Source organism: Macaca nemestrina, chromosome 1, assembly GCF_043159975.1.
Source record: "Macaca nemestrina isolate mMacNem1 chromosome 1, mMacNem.hap1, whole genome shotgun sequence".
Lineage (NCBI taxonomy): Eukaryota > Metazoa > Chordata > Mammalia > Primates > Cercopithecidae > Macaca > Macaca nemestrina.
Genome location: NC_092125.1, coordinates 97,398,682 through 97,414,003, shown reverse-complemented (window position 1 = coordinate 97,414,003; position 15,322 = coordinate 97,398,682). Strand labels below are relative to the sequence as shown.

General features: G+C 44.6%; 1 protein-coding gene across 8 annotated transcripts in view; it reads left to right on the top strand.

The window, feature by feature from the left end:
- The window catches only part of C1H1orf226 (chromosome 1 C1orf226 homolog), a 320,202-nt gene that overhangs the window by 215,793 nt on the left and 89,087 nt on the right, over window positions 1-15,322 (top strand). For all 8 annotated transcript variants that reach the window (XM_071082036.1, XM_011770216.3, XM_071082041.1 and 5 more), the window contains one exon: window positions 5,570-5,662. In XM_071082036.1, the coding sequence (XP_070938137.1) occupies window positions 5,570-5,662 (93 nt within the window). The remainder of the gene's footprint in view (window positions 1-5,569; window positions 5,663-15,322) is intronic.

Here is a 15,322-nt window from a genome sequence, read left to right as displayed (position 1 = left end):
TATACATGACATAAAATTTACCATTTTAGGCCGGGCATGGTGGCCCACGCCTGTAATCTCAGCACTTTGGGAGGCTGAGGCAGGTGGATCACCAGCCTGGCCAAGATGGTGAAACCCTGTTTCTACTTAAAATACAAAAATTAGCTGGGCGTGGTGGCAGGTGCCTGTAATCCCAGCTACTCAGGAGGCTGAGGCAGGAGAATTGCTTGAACCCGGGAGGCAGAGGTTGCAGTTAGCCAAGATTGTGCCATTGCACTCCAGCCTGGGGTACAAGAGCAAGACTTTGTCAGAAAAAAAAAAAAAAGAAAAAATTACCATTTTAATCCTTTTTAACTGTATGGTTCTGTGGCATTAAATATATTTACATTGCTGCGCAACCATCACCACCATCCATCTCCAGAACTTTTTCATCTTGCAAAAATGAAACTCTGTACCTGTTAAACAACTTTCCATTTCCCCTTCTGCTCAGCCCCTATTATTTGTTTCTATGAGTTTGACAACCCTAGGGACTTCATATAAGTGGAATCATAGAATATCTTCCATTTGTCATCAAGATTCATCCATGTTGTAGCACATGTCAGAATGTCGTAACTTTTTAAGGCCGAATAATATTCCATTGTATGTATACACCACATTTTGTGAATCCATTCATCCACTGATAGACATTTGGGTTGCTTCTACCTTTTGGTTATTGTGAATAATACTGCTGTGAACATGGGTATACTCAGATTTTGTATCTTACTGTCTAAATTTTTAGACTCTCACATAATATATGCAAAAGGACTTTCTGAAAACCCTTTACGAGACAGTACACTTGGTAGAGGTGCTTATGATTTTGTTGTGGAGATCTGCTCACACTCCTGAAACCAAGACTGTAGACAGAATATGATTAGAATGCCCAGCAGTGCTGTCAGAGTCCACTTTTAAATTTCCTGTGATCATTTGAAAGAAGTGAAGCTCCAAAGCTCCTTCTAGAAAGGTAGTGAACACAGTCAATGACTTACAGAGCCTGGCATACCATTTGCCTTTGCAAACTGAGTCCTCTCTGCTTGGTGAAGTTGCCTCTGAGCACCTAGACTCATAAGCAGGTCTTGGCTCATATCTGTAAGCATTGCAGAGACAGTGAGAAGGACTTGGCAAAATGAATTTTATGGTTAAGAATGAAGGAGACCTGCTTCCTGTGAAGCAAGTGAGAGAGTGTATCACCAGCCAAATTATTTCTGGCCAACGAGACTGAAGAACCAAGGATCCTGTTTTCTCTCTCTCTCTTTATTGCTCTCTCTCTCTATATATATATATGTGTGTGTGTGTGTGTGTGTGTGTGTGTGTGTGTGAAAAATCCATGGATATGTTAATATACATATATTTTTAAACATATATATGTCATAAATATATATATATATGTTAAAAATCAGGTATTTTCAAGCATCCAGGGATTCTTTAGGGAGCTACACATTTTTGTGAAAACAGACTGTTAAATGTGTGAGGAGCATCTGATAGCCCCAGCTCTTCCCCTGGACTCTAAGGAAGTAATTCTGTTCCTTCTGTTTCTGAAGTACAGCCTCAGGTTCAGGGCTGGCTGGTCCCTTCATGAGATGCCCACTCTGCTGTTGCAGACTTCTGGCCCTTCTTGGATACTCAGTGACCAGGACGGAGATATACAGGGTTAGGAGGCAGTTTGGGAAGTTGGGAAAAAGGAAGCACTGGGGTGTCAGAAGAGAATTAGAAATGATAGAAATGAGGCTGCTTATCTGTCAGCAGCTCTCCAACTTCTCCTTGATGTTCTTCCTCATGTCTTCCATTGAGTGTTCACTCCTGGCTCCTGCTGGATGCTCTTCCCAGCTTCCCCTTCCTGGACCTCACTGACCGGCAGAGCACATTAAGTTCCAAGGCCGCTATTCCAAAACAAGGTCCCAAGACTCTGTTTGTGAACCCCAGACACTTTCCCCTGGTCTTTCCAGTCCGCGGGTGGTGTTCCAGGACTTGCATTGTTTTGTTCGCTGAAAGGTCAAGTCCTGTAGGGCTTCATCTGTCCAGGCTGGTGGGGCTCTGGCTGGCAAAGCAAATGCATCAGATCAGCCTGGCCATATTCAGGGAGGGCCAGGCCCGTTGGCACACACTGCAGGGCTGGCATGGGCTTTGTGAGAGGCTGGCCTGAGCCACAGACGGTGGCACCAGCAGTCCTGTTTGTTCTTCAGCCCCTGGCAAAGCCTAAGCAGATTGGATTCCTGTCCTGTGGAACACAGATGCTTCCTCCAGAGCCCACCTGCCCAGGCAGTGCTCCACCTTGGAGCAGCACAGTCAGTTTGGGAAAAAGGAGGACTTGTCCCTGAGAGCCCCTTCTCTTCTCCATTCTTGTGGTTACTCCATTATCTCCCCTCTGTCCAAATTCATTTTCTCGCCCTTCAGTGAACACAATAACATGTTGTCCAAGTGAGGCGTAATTGCCATATAAACAAATGGCTTAATGATAATAAATATTAGAGCATTTTCAGATATTTGATTTCCTTTTATCTTCCTAGTTTCCAACAGAATTGCAAGTTAATTTTAATTTTTCTATTGGAAAGGGTATGGGACATCTGACCACCAGGCAGGTGGGGAAGATGCAGAGTTTGTCCAACCTAAGAACCCTTATAAATAGCACTCAAGCAGTTCTGGCAGCCGTGATGGAACGTGGAGGCCTATTTCCTGCCTCTCTTGTCCATCTTCATTTTGAAGCACTGCGGAGCATTCCACCAGCTGTTGTAAGGAGCACCTGTGTTGTCACTATCATTGAGGTTTTGGGAGAAATCATTTGGTCATGCTTTTCCATGCAGTGACTGTGCCCACAGACCCTGTAAGAGCCATTGGGAACTATGTGCATGGTGATCGAATTAGAGGCCCATTTCCAGTTCTAAAGAGAAAGTTCAGTTGTGCTTTTGAGTTCTTAAGACAAAGTTATTAAAAGGCATGGCTAAGCCTGCCAAAATACTAACTGTAGAAATAGGTAAAGTTTCAGATACTGAGCAAGGAGCTGGCTGGGTGCCTCTTGCTATGCTTGGGTGAGAAATCATGATTAATAAAGGCCACAGAGACAGTGAAACCAACAGGGAGGTGGACCAGGCAAGAAAGAGAGAGATAGTCAACTACAACATTCTCCCAGAAATATAAGGCATTTAAGGTTATGGCATAGCAGGCAGTATGTTCTCTAAAACTAGGACTGGAGAGAATGATGTAGTGTTTTGCAGAGGTAGGTACTTGATATTTCTGCTTTGATTTTGTTGTTAGAAAAGAGAAGTATATGGAGCATATGAAAGTGATATACTGTAAGAGACCAAAGACAATAAAACAGTTGAGGTCCGACCAGTCTAGGGTAGGTTTTGTCCTCTTCTGGGTGTTTCTGGGACTCTTAGGCCTTTAACTTCCACCTGAGTGCATCAGACACACTCTTCTGTACTCCTTTGGCCAGCAGAAGCAGCCTGATTTTAGTACTTGTTCGGAAGGGAGGTGCAGCTAGAAGTTTGTGTTTATTAAAGCCCAAGCGACTGGAGGTAAACGCAGGTATGATCAGGAAATGTAGCTGGTTCACCTCTCCCAGTAGGCACAAGGCCAAAGTCAGCAGACTTGCAGATTGTCATGCCGGTTCTCCCACCCAGAGGTTATTTGAGTTCATCCAGCACTGCAGCTGAGCAGAATGCTGCAGTCAGGGTGACACACTGCAAACTGGAGCCATGTCCTCAAGTGCATGCCAATCAAACCAACTTTAACCTTCACTGGTTTGTGGCTGCCGACCTAGAGAGGAATTTGTTACATGGCTGAGGTCCTGTCCTACCTAAGCCAGACTCCAGTGCAAAAAAAAATCCTGTCAGATGCACCTCTCCTTCTCTGTCTCCATCTCCCTCCCTGCCACCCGTTTCCCCTTTACTCTTTACTATTAATTGGCCTGGAGTTCCCGGGCTGAAGCAGAGTTTCCTTCTGTCCCCGTGTGTTTGCTGCTCTGGTTTGCTCTTCTTCCAGGGCCCCTTAGTGAAAGAAGAGCTGCTGACAGGGTAGTGTGGAGGTGGGGAAGTGACCACCACGCTAGGAGTGATGTAGGTTATAGGTCACCAGTGATGTAGGTTGCTGTCACCAGGACCCTCAAATCAGCTGTGACCAGAGCCTGCAATGACAATGTGAAGAAGGATCTCTTACCTCAGTTAGTGAGGTCCTATTCTTGTAGAGACAAGAATGTTTCTTGTAGAAACAGATAGCCAAGAAGTATCAACGATAACTCTGTACAGTGGAATAGAAGATCTGAGATTTTAATGAAAAGGATAGATTCAGGATAGTAGGAAGCTCTGAGTTGAGTTTGTAACATCAGAATATTAAAAGGCACAGCGAAGAGAAAGTTCTGGATTTCTAATGAGATTTCCAAAGTAGGCTATGTTTTTATCTCATTAGAATGGATTAGATTCAAGCCTATCAACACTAACTATAGAAATAACTAGGTTTCAGATGTGTCAAGGTGCTAGGTGTCTTGTTCCAGGTGTCTTGAGTATAAAAGGTCCTAGAAAAGAGATGTGGGTGGGCTCTGGGTCGTGTGTTTCTTAATTTTTAATCTGTGGCCCAGATGTTTGATTAGAGAACTTTCGAGTGAAGTTTGCTAGGTGGTGACAGTAAGATGGGAATCAGAGGAAAATGATTTTAATAAACTGGAGAAGTACTCAAAATGAAGTTCACTGAGGAGAATGTAGAATTATACCACCAGTTATGAATAGCTACACAAGTGTAAGAGATGGCTGTGAATAAACAAATGTGCCAGAAAGAGCTGAGATTGAGGATGAGGCCAACATCCATCAGCAGTATGGGGCTGTGGTTGGAGCATCCCTGTCTAGGACTACAAATAAAGAGTTCAAGATGCAGGGGTTGTCACTATATACCCCATGAATATGTACAATTATTTGTCAATTAAAAATATAATTAAATAATACCTAACAAATACATGGTTTGTGAGGCCATATCTTTTCTAGATGTGCCAAAATCTTCAGGCTAACAGGGCTGTGGGTAGACTTGTAGACTGACTCACAGATAAAGGAAATTTGAAATTGAACTTGTAGAGAGTAATTTAGAATTCATAATTATCTTTCAGTGTGTAAAAAACCCTGATGTGAAGATTGGTGCCAGCTGTTAGTCTTTGCTGAGGATGGAATGTAGTTTCAGCAGCCTTTGATGAGACACTAGGAATACTTGCCTGACTGTGGAAGTCATTAAATGATAGAAGGAGTTATTGAGGGAAGGTTCTGATTTTTTATGGGATATTGCAAGTAGACTATGTTTTCATTTCATGAGGGTAGTTGAGGTCCATCTACCCTAGCTGATGACTGAGAAGTGGTATTGACTATTCAGAGTCCCGTTTCTAACCCAGAGATTGCCTGGGCCCTGCCTGCAGACATCCACCTGCTTTTACATCCCCCGAGGTGCTCCCTGCCCCCGGGAGCTGTTTGCCACACCTGTCTGGGGACGTTTTTTCCAGGCGTGGACTAGCTGAGTCTGTGTAGATGCACTGATCTCATCAGGTTGCACTTTCTTTTTGTTTTCTTCTCTCTTGCAGTATGAGTTTAAAGCCAAGAACATCAAGAAGAAGAAAGTGAGCATTATGGTTTCAGTGGATGGAGTGAAAGTCATTCTGAAGAAGAAGAAAAAGGTAAGTAGCTCTGAACCAGAATCTGAGGTGAAGAGGAAAGCAGGGGAGGTAGACATGGGGTACCTTTTTCTTCCGGGCACCCCTCCAGAGAGAATCCCTCCCTTATCTGGCAAACTCTTCTGCTTTGAGCAGCAACGGTGCTGAGAGGCTGCTGCAGAGTGCAGGGTGAGGCGGGGCCAAAGGCCTAGTCACCGATTGGCTCAGTCAGTCCTGGTACTCCAGGTGATGGGAGTCACCTCCTGTCATCCATGCCTTCAAACCCCCTCCCCATTTTCATACCTTTATCTTTGAGTCCTGATGGTAGGAAATATTTTCAATTTTAGTGAGAATAGCAGGGTTCAGTGGGATTGGGCAGCAAGAGCAGGCTTCCTCAGCAGCTGTCCTCTTCGATTGCAGGAGCAACCTTCAGTCCCACCCCAGGTGCCATGCAGCCCCCACTCCCCGCCGCCCACGTGTGTCCTTGCATCCTGTTGCAGCCCATATTTACATCGTCCCTCAAGACCCAGCCACTGCTGCTACTCCATGTGCAGGGATGGTAGGGTGTGGCCAGGTCGGGAGGATGGGCAGGGGGATTCATCCATTCCTCTGAGTTGGGGAGAGACAAGCAAGTGAGCATATGCTGTTTAAACACTTGTCTGTTTTGTACCAGTTGTATGTGGTTGTGGCAGGGTAACATTAACCCCTTGGAAAGGCTAGATCCGTTTGGTGGGAGGATGTGTGTTTCCAAAAAGAAACAGAAAAGAGCTTGGCTGATTGAGGATATATGAGGAGTCCTTTTTGTCCCTGTTTCTCAATTCTGCTGATGTTTTTATTTTTTATTTATGATGCCTTTGTTTTACATTTATTGATGGTAGCACCATGTCATACTCCTACATAGACCTCCTGAGCTTCTTTTGGTTCCAAATCTCAGTTGCTCTTAATTCAAATGGGACTTAAAGCAGACCTTGAATCTCAGGGGTACAGGGAGAGTGTGGAGGTTATGGAAGCAAAGACAGATGCATCATGGTAGGCAACGTAAATTTGAAGAACCATATAGCTGAGAGGGATCTTAAAGGGGACTTATTATATCAATCCAAGGGTTTAAATCTTCTTTATAACGTTGTAAAGGGGCATTGTCCAGTGTATGATCGGACACCTGTAGTAATGGGAAATTTACTACTTCCTGAGGCAGCCCCTTTCCTCTCTGGATGGTTATAAAGGTCTCTTATATCTTAATCCAAAACTTGTTCTTTCATGCTCCCTCAAAACTTTCATTGGTGGTTTTAGAAAGTGTTTTATGGCTATGATGCTACAAGTATGTAGAAAAAAGATACACTGTTTATAAAAGAACCAACTTCTTCAAAATTCACAAGTATAGCGAATTAAATATATTTGCCTTTGTAACCTTTACTGTGTGCATGGGCCCTATCTTGTTCTTCCTCTGGGGACATCTGTTTTGCCTCTTCTCCTCTCACATGTATGTACGGAGTGGACAGTCATGGGACCGTCTTTAGAGTATTGTCCTCTAGGAGTTCCTCAGCAGGACGGTTGCTGAAGCAAGCCAAGGCCTGTCAAGCCCTGTTAAAGAAATTGTGGATGACAACAATACGAATTTGAGCAAGAGATATCCTCAGAGGAAAAAAATGGGCTAATTTTGTCACATGTGTAAGATGACTTTCCTCAGCCCTTCCTTTGAGGGGACTGGTGGCTCAGGGCCCTCATGTAACAGCCTATAAAATGATTGCTGTTTGTGGGCGCTTCCCAGGCCGCATGATGCTTTCACACCCATCGTCACCCAGCCCTTCAGCAGTCTCTGTGGACGTTTCTGTTGGTCAGCATCATGGCTCCCAGTCACTGGGAGAAGCAGCCACACAGATGGTTTTCTCACTGAACAGCCCGCCAGAGGCTGAGCTGTCAGCCTTTCAGGTCAGAAGTTCAGATTCATCCATTTCGAACCTGTGAGCCTTAGGAGGCTAACTCACACTGACAAAGCTCAAAAGAGGCTGATGTATGAACTAAACTAAGAGTTTCTTAATTCACTCTGACACCTGCAACAGTCTCCTGGACCAAATACTCACACTATCCTGACAAGCATGTTTTCTTTCCACTAGAGGCAGGTGATGGGAGAAGGCAAATTATTATAGGGTTGCTGGGTGAGCATAGAAATGGAGCAATCAGCCTGCTGGCCTCAGGCTCCACAATAAATGGGGCCAGTGAATCTTCCTAGTGGCCCCATTGGGCAGATGCTTTTCCTGGAGTCTGTCCGACAGACCCTGCCAGGGTTTGCTTCTGTGTCTCTCTGACTTCTATACTTCCACGGCTGACACTCCCAGAATCTTCCCACCACCTCACTACATATCCATTTCTGACTGACATATCTTTGTTTGCTTGCCTGCCTATCTGCCCGCCCGCCCTCCCTCCCTCCCTTCCTCCCTTCCTTCCTTCCTTCCTTGGTGGAGTTTCGCTCTTTTGCCCAGGCTGGAGTGAAATGGTGCAATCTCGGCTCACTGCAACCTCTAGCCCCTGGGTTCAAGTGATTCTCCTGCCTCAGCCTCCCAAGTAGCCGTGATTACTGGCGCCTGCCACCACGCCCAGCTAATTTTTATATTTTTAGTAGACAGGGTTTCGCCATGGTGGCCAGGTGATCTCGAACCCCTGACCTCAGCTGATCCACCCACCTCAGCCTCCCAAAGTGCTAGTATTACAGGTGTGAGCCACTGAGCCCGGCTTGTTTTCTTTTGATTAGATTAAATGTAAACACCTGCTGTCCTAGGGGGCTGCTCTGTCCCTTTCAGATATCTTCATACACCTCTGTTGTCCATCATGGGGAAACTTCATAGTTTTGTCCTTAGGGCACAGTCTTGTTTCCTACCTCACTGTCTCTCCCATGTACCTTTACCAAATGTGGTGGCTTCCCCACTGTGCATGTGAGAAAACTGAGGTTGGATCACATGAGGCAGTGGTGCACTGAGGTATCACCTGTAGATAAGCTGCCCCGCCTCCACTAAGCACATGAAAACCAGGCTGGAGTAGCGTCTCCCTGAGGGAGTGCATGGGACCTCATGACTCACTTTGAAACTATATCCTGGATAATCTCCAGTGTGGTTTCACCCTCCTGCTGGCCCAGAAAAGAGACGGTCTAGCAGGTCTTTCCTAGATCTAACTCTTCTGATGCCAGGCTTGGGAAAATGGAGCCGCCCATCTTGTTTCCTGCACCCACACTTAGTGTCCGTTTCAGGGCCATGGCTGTGATTTGAATAACGCCTTTAATCACAGGGTTCATTTTACACCATCTCAGACAGATGAATGCACATGAACAGCAATCAGCCTTTTTGTCATCTTGTTCTCTTGTGACAGTTCTCTGGTATCTTAATGCTACCACTACACTCAGATACATGCACACTTTCTCTCTCTCTCTCTCTCTGCTTATAGAATTGAGAGAAGTGAGAGTAGACATGCTATTGTGTAAATGCGCAATTTTCTCCAAGGAAATGGAATACTTGGCAAATTTCACTGATCACCATCATGATTAGGTTAAGAACTAGAGCTCTTTGCCAAGTAGCTGTAGGTGTAGAGAGAGCCGTAGCCTGTGCTCAGCCGTGAGGCAATGGTACCATGTACGGCCTGACATTGCCCACTGATTCGTTGGTGCTCGTGCCAGGCTAGTGGGTAAAAACGTTGAATAGTCCTCTCCTCCCACAATTAGCTTGTTGATTTTCACTGGGTCAGTGTGACAAGCTGGGAGGAACCCTCAGCCCATTTGAGAAGACCTGGGTTTCAGTCCTGGCTCTACCCTTCCTGGCCTGTGGTTCTAAGCATGTTATTTTGCCTCTCTCAGCTTCAACTGTGAAGAGTTCAATTAGGTGATCACTTTAGCTTTTCTAGCTCAAATACTCTGTGCCAGCTCTGGAACCATGCTTTTTGGTATTTGTGTGTATATATAGGTCACCTGCATGTATTTAGGTCTTTGAGAACCTACTGGACTACCAACACCAACAACAACAAACCACAAAAACAAAACAAAACAAAACAAAAACAGCCCCTGGAGTCTGAGTGGATCACTATGTTGTTGTTTCCCAATCTTCTAGGGCAGGAGGGGACCCTCTGAGGTCCAACATCTCTGAAGCAGCCATCCAGCCTCCTCTTTCTCCAGCCTTTCTGTAACTGGCGAATGGTGATGTGTTTGCTGGCTGAGAACTGTGTTTACAGTGAGTCCCTGCCCTCCAGTGAACTTTTTAAGGGCAGAAGCCATCTTTGTAAGCCCAGCACTTGCCTGGGCACCAGACATATGTATTATGTTTTCAGTAATTGTGGCTGTTCGCTAGCTGCATGATTGAATATTATTTGTGTGTAGTAATGTCATTAAATTATGAAAAAATAAGTACTTAGCAATTGGATCAAATGAAGTCTAGTTTGTTACCTTTATCATATTGTCCTTCCTCTTTTTCTTCCTGTCAATCTGCCAGTTTAAAAGAAAGAAAGAAAAAAAAACAAGGATGAGATTCTTTCTCAAATATAGGAAGGCTTCCATAAAAATTGCTAATTCCATAGCATTAATTGTAGGATTTGTTCCGGTGACTGTAATCTTCAGGTGCATTATACTAGTGTAGGCAGTGGCCAGATATAATCAACTCTCATTGAGATGTAAAAAATATCTTTTTGTTTATAATAACAAATATCTAAAAATGCTGTCATCTTGAACTGATGCCAGTAGATCATGAATTTCAAATTCTTTATGAATCTTAGGTTGCATTTGTGATGTAAACTCAGTTACTAAGATAATTAGCTGTACTTTGATATCTCTCAACCAGCACATTTTCTTCAACTCGCATCTAGGCTCAAGCAATTATCTTTTCCATGTATATATAATGATTAGTTATTATAATACTGGAATCACACTATAGCACCATTTGCTAGGGAGTGGAATCCTGAATAAGAAAAACTAGTCTTGAACTTCATCCAAGGGATTTTTCTTTTTTTTTTTTTTTTTTTTGAGACGGAGTCTCGCTCTGTCGCCCGGGCTGGAGTGCAGTGGCCGGATCTCAGCTCACTGCGAGCTCCGCCTCCCGGGTTTACGCCATTCTCCTGCCTCAGCCTCCCGAATAGCTGGGACTACAGGCGCCCGCCACCTCGCCTGGCTAGTTTTTTGTATTTTTTTTAGTAGAGACGGGGTTTCACCGTGTTAGCCAGGATGGTCTCGATCTCCTGACCTCATGATCCGCCCGCCTCGGCCTCCCAGAGTGCTGGGATTACAGGCTTGAGCCACTGCGCCCGGCCGGGATTTTTCTAATAAAGGACCCAAAGGGCTTCAGTTTTATATGGTTTCTCTTATGAACCAGTAACTTTGTTGGGATCCCCTAAGGCAACATTCTAAAAAGGCACCATCATTTTCATTAATTCATTGTGTGTCTACCATGTTCAAGAATCTGCATAGGTTATATAAGGATATTAAATATGAACTCTTCCCTGCAAAATTATTCTTTGTCACTGTATGCACGCATAGATCTATTACAGGTTTTATAAAATTGCGTTGCAGTTATTTATCTCTTTCCCCCATAGGTTGTTAGCTTTAGGGGGCAGGGACCATGTCCTCCCTCAAATCTTATTTCATCTGTTTGGAAAAGTAGAAGACCAGAGGGAGCAAACTGATGTAAGTAATTACACACTAAGGTGATAATGAGAACAGCTAATAGTAATAGCTAACACTGATGTTGAGTACCTGCTATTGCCCAGGCCTTGTTTGATGCATGTTTACACTTAACAAATCCTACAACTGTCCTGTTAGGTAGATACCATTCTTACGATTGTTCAAAAGCAGATTGAGCAACTTGCCTGAATCTCAGATCCTATCAGTGGTGAAGTCAAGGTTCGAACCTTGTCTTACTTAAATTCCGAGCAGGTTCTTTCCACTGCTCTGTTGCTGTGTGACTGATCTTTTTGGACCCTTTTGGATAATAACCACTCCATAGGAAATGCCTAATTAATTAAGCCAGAGTCTTTAACTCCTAATCTGTACTCTGTCATGGGTGCATTATATCACAGGGAAACTATGTTCCTGCCCAAACAGTAGTGCTGGTTACTATGGAAACACAGAAGTCAGATCGAATTAAGAAAAGGAGGCACTCAGAATTATAGAACCAGAATTTAGCCAAAGAGGAGTAAAGGAGACTTAAAAAATGATTTAGCCTGATCCTCTAATTGATTAGATGTAGCAACAGAGGATAAGAGAAGTCCAGTGACTGTCCCTAAGGACACCCGGGTAGTTACTGACATCCAGGGTGTGAATCTAGGCCCTAAACTTCATCCAGTCTTCTTTCCACCATATTGTGTTTCTTGGCCATCTTTATTTTCTGCTACTTTAAAAACAGGCCTATTAGGAATTGTGCACATCGTGGGAGGATTTATTACTGCTTCAATTTTGAAATGCACGTTCCTATATCCATAGGTTATACCTGAAGGACAGAGATAGCTTTACTTTCAGTGTAATCCCATTCTATCTAGAAGCATGGAGAAGTTGTCAAACTGAGTTTATATGGCCTTTGCAATTTTTTTTTAAGTCACCACTGCTATTAGGTGCTTGAATAATGCTGCATGAATAATTGTGAAGCTTGCAGGCTTTGTGATATGCCTACTGATAATTTCTAGTAGGGATAGGAAATGAATGTCAGTACAAATTTCTCCTCTACTTTAGCATTCCTGAGGAAGGGCTTCAGAGATGCCATATCCATTTCCACATGTCAAAAGGAGAAAGGACCACTGTGATAATTATTCCTCACTCTGTTTTCTCTTCTTGGCACAGTTCTAGGAAGACCTACCTCTAAACCAGTTCCCATATAACATTCCTTGCCAGGAGCTTTTAGAATGACAAAGTGGCTGTGAATTTCCATGGAGGACTTGACATTTGCACTCAACAGATAAAGGAAAGAGAAGGTCCTATATCAAAGTTGCGCTTACCCCATTCAGTGGTCTTACAAAAGCATACAGAGCAAGCCCTTTATCCCCTTCCTCTGTGGAAAGCAAAGAACTTCCTGGTAGTGGACAGTGAAAGACTGATTTCATCATTTGGAGTTGCAGACTACCTGCAGACTGCAGGTAGAAGAGTTGGATTTTATTTATCACTGGACTAGGTGGCCTTGGAGGGAAATAAGTCAACTTCTCTGAGCCTCAGTGGTCACCTTTAAGGTGGAGACCAATTTTAGTAATCTGAAAGCATTATGTAGAAGTTCTTTCCCTAAATGGAGGAAAGGACTCTTTTCCCCATATCAACTATGAGAATGAAAAACAAAGCAGATACAGATGACTTTCCTATATCTTTGCTTTCTCACCTTCTCACTTTCTGTGTTAGTCTAGGTCCTCTGAGAAGGTGATGCCAAGACATTGTTAAATGCCTGTGGGAGAAAATGAGGAAGCATCTGAGAAAGGCTGGGAGGGCCATCAGGCTGCAGGGAGGCCTGCCCCTGCGTGCAAGAGAGAGGGGAGGAAGGAAGGAAGGAAGGAAGGTTAGCAAAAGGCTCTTAGACTGCAGTGCGGTCTGAGAAAGGCTTGGCAAGGCTTCAGGGTGTCCAGAAGCCAAAGTTGTCTGTCTGGATCCGCACATCTCCCAGGAACAGGCCTGCCTTAGTACCCCTCCATTCTCAGTCACTGGCTGGATCAGTCTGTGGAAAGCATAGCTCCTGAACCAACATGATAATGAATTTCAGAGTGCAGCAGCTGGGGCCCTTGGGTGCACCTCCCTGTGACTGGAGGTCTGTGGTGTACACTCTATGATCACACCTTCGTTTCTCGCTCCAGAAAATGTTTACTAACCAAGATATGAAGTTGAGCCTTCCTTCAAGTTAAGCTACTCCCTCTATCTCACTGACTTTTAAAAATACCCTGGAGTAAGGAATTCATAAACAAAGAGAAGAGGGGAAGGGAGGAGATGGCACAGAAAGAGAGACAGGTTAATAAACTCTAGTTTAGAGACCTCCTAAAAGGCTCAGCCGTGCCGTGAGTGTCCTTGACAGGCACGGAGGGCACAGGAATAAGAGAAAGGAGTTACACATATCCACATACAGAGTTGGGGCGTGGCAGAATGCCAGGCAGTTGCCCCTAGGACTAATTAATCTGCTCCACCAGGCACTCCCTCCCTACTCATAATTTTGTCTCCATTTGCTTTATTTCTGGAGTGAGTGAAGAGGCCAATCTTTGTCTCCTTGAGCACTTAGCGTATTGGCCTCACCACTGCTGCTGCTGCTGCTAGTGCTCCTGCTCCGGTGGGAGCCCTGCCTGAGCCTGCACTCGTGGTGGAAGGAGGCTGAAGACCAGCCCTGCTGGTGCCCAGTCCTGCGACTCCCCTGGGCTGTTTGCAGTAAATAAGCCTGTGAAGGTCCCCCTTTCCCCAGAAGGTACTCAGAGAGGTGCTGACAGCTTTAGAGGTGTGTGTCCCCTCCTTTCCTCCTCTCTTTTTCCTCCTCTTTCCTTCCATTCCCATCTGAACTGAAAATGTCCTCATTTCCTGGCATATCATGGAGACCACAGCTGATCCTGGACAGTGAATAGCAAAACTGAAATTTCCCTCACATAGCTACCAAGACTCCAAGTCTTTATTTTCTTTCTTTTTTTTTTTTTTTTTTTTGAGACAGAGTCTCGCTCTGTCGCCCAGGCTGGAGTGCAGTGGCCGCATCTCAGCTCACTGCAAGCTCCGCCTCCCGGGTTCACGCCATTCTCCTGCCTCAGCCTCCCGAGTAGCTGGGACTACAGGCGCCCGCCACCTCGCCCAGCTAGTTTTTTGTGTTTTTTAGTAGAGACGGGGTTTCACCGTTTTAGCCAGGATGGTCTCGATCTCCTGACCTCGTGATCCGCCCATCTCGGCCTCCCAAAGTGCTGGCATTACAGGCGTGAGCCACCGCGCCCCAAGTCTTTATTTTCAAGGTTTTTTTTTTTTTTTAAAGGAAAAAAAAAAAAGACTTCAAAGACAGTTAAACTGAGTTTGGCTGCAGTTATTGTTCAGTAATGCATCTGTGTCCTATCTATTTTTGAAACCAACTTTGATTTATGATCCCATAGGTCTGGGAAATTCGTTTTTCTTCCTGTTTTTCTTCTCATTTCAAATTTTTTTTTTTTGTAATTGTTTTTCCTTAGAAGAGTATTTCCATATAGAGAAGTGAGGAGGGGCTGGTTTGTGTTGTTTTGTTTTTTTCTTTGAAATATTTGCAAAATAGGGGCAATAAAAGACATAATTTCAGACCAAGAGAAAGGAAGAATCAAATTGTTCTTGAATTAAGACCCATTGGTGACAATCATAAAGTCACGTGAGATACGTGAAGCGGGGCCTCCCTCTAAGTTAAGCTATTCATTATATTGCATTGCCTATGAATTGTGCCAGAGTAGTGGAGTCAGCACTAGTCCAAACATCAGGAGAATTTGTTTTTACTCTTGGCTGGGCTACTAACAAAGGGTGACACCTTGCTTGAGTGACTACACTCCTCAGGGTATTATTTGAAAGAGGTGCAGTGGGGGAGGGGTGGAGACCCTTTAGTTCTAAAGTTCTTGGACTATCATGTAGGCCTCGAGGAGATTGGGTTAAAAAGCTCCAACAGTGGCCGGGTGCGGTGGCTCATGCCTGTAATCCCAGCACTTTGGGAGGCCGGAAGCAGGTGGATCACCTGAGCTTAGGAGTTCAAGACCAGCCTGGCCAAC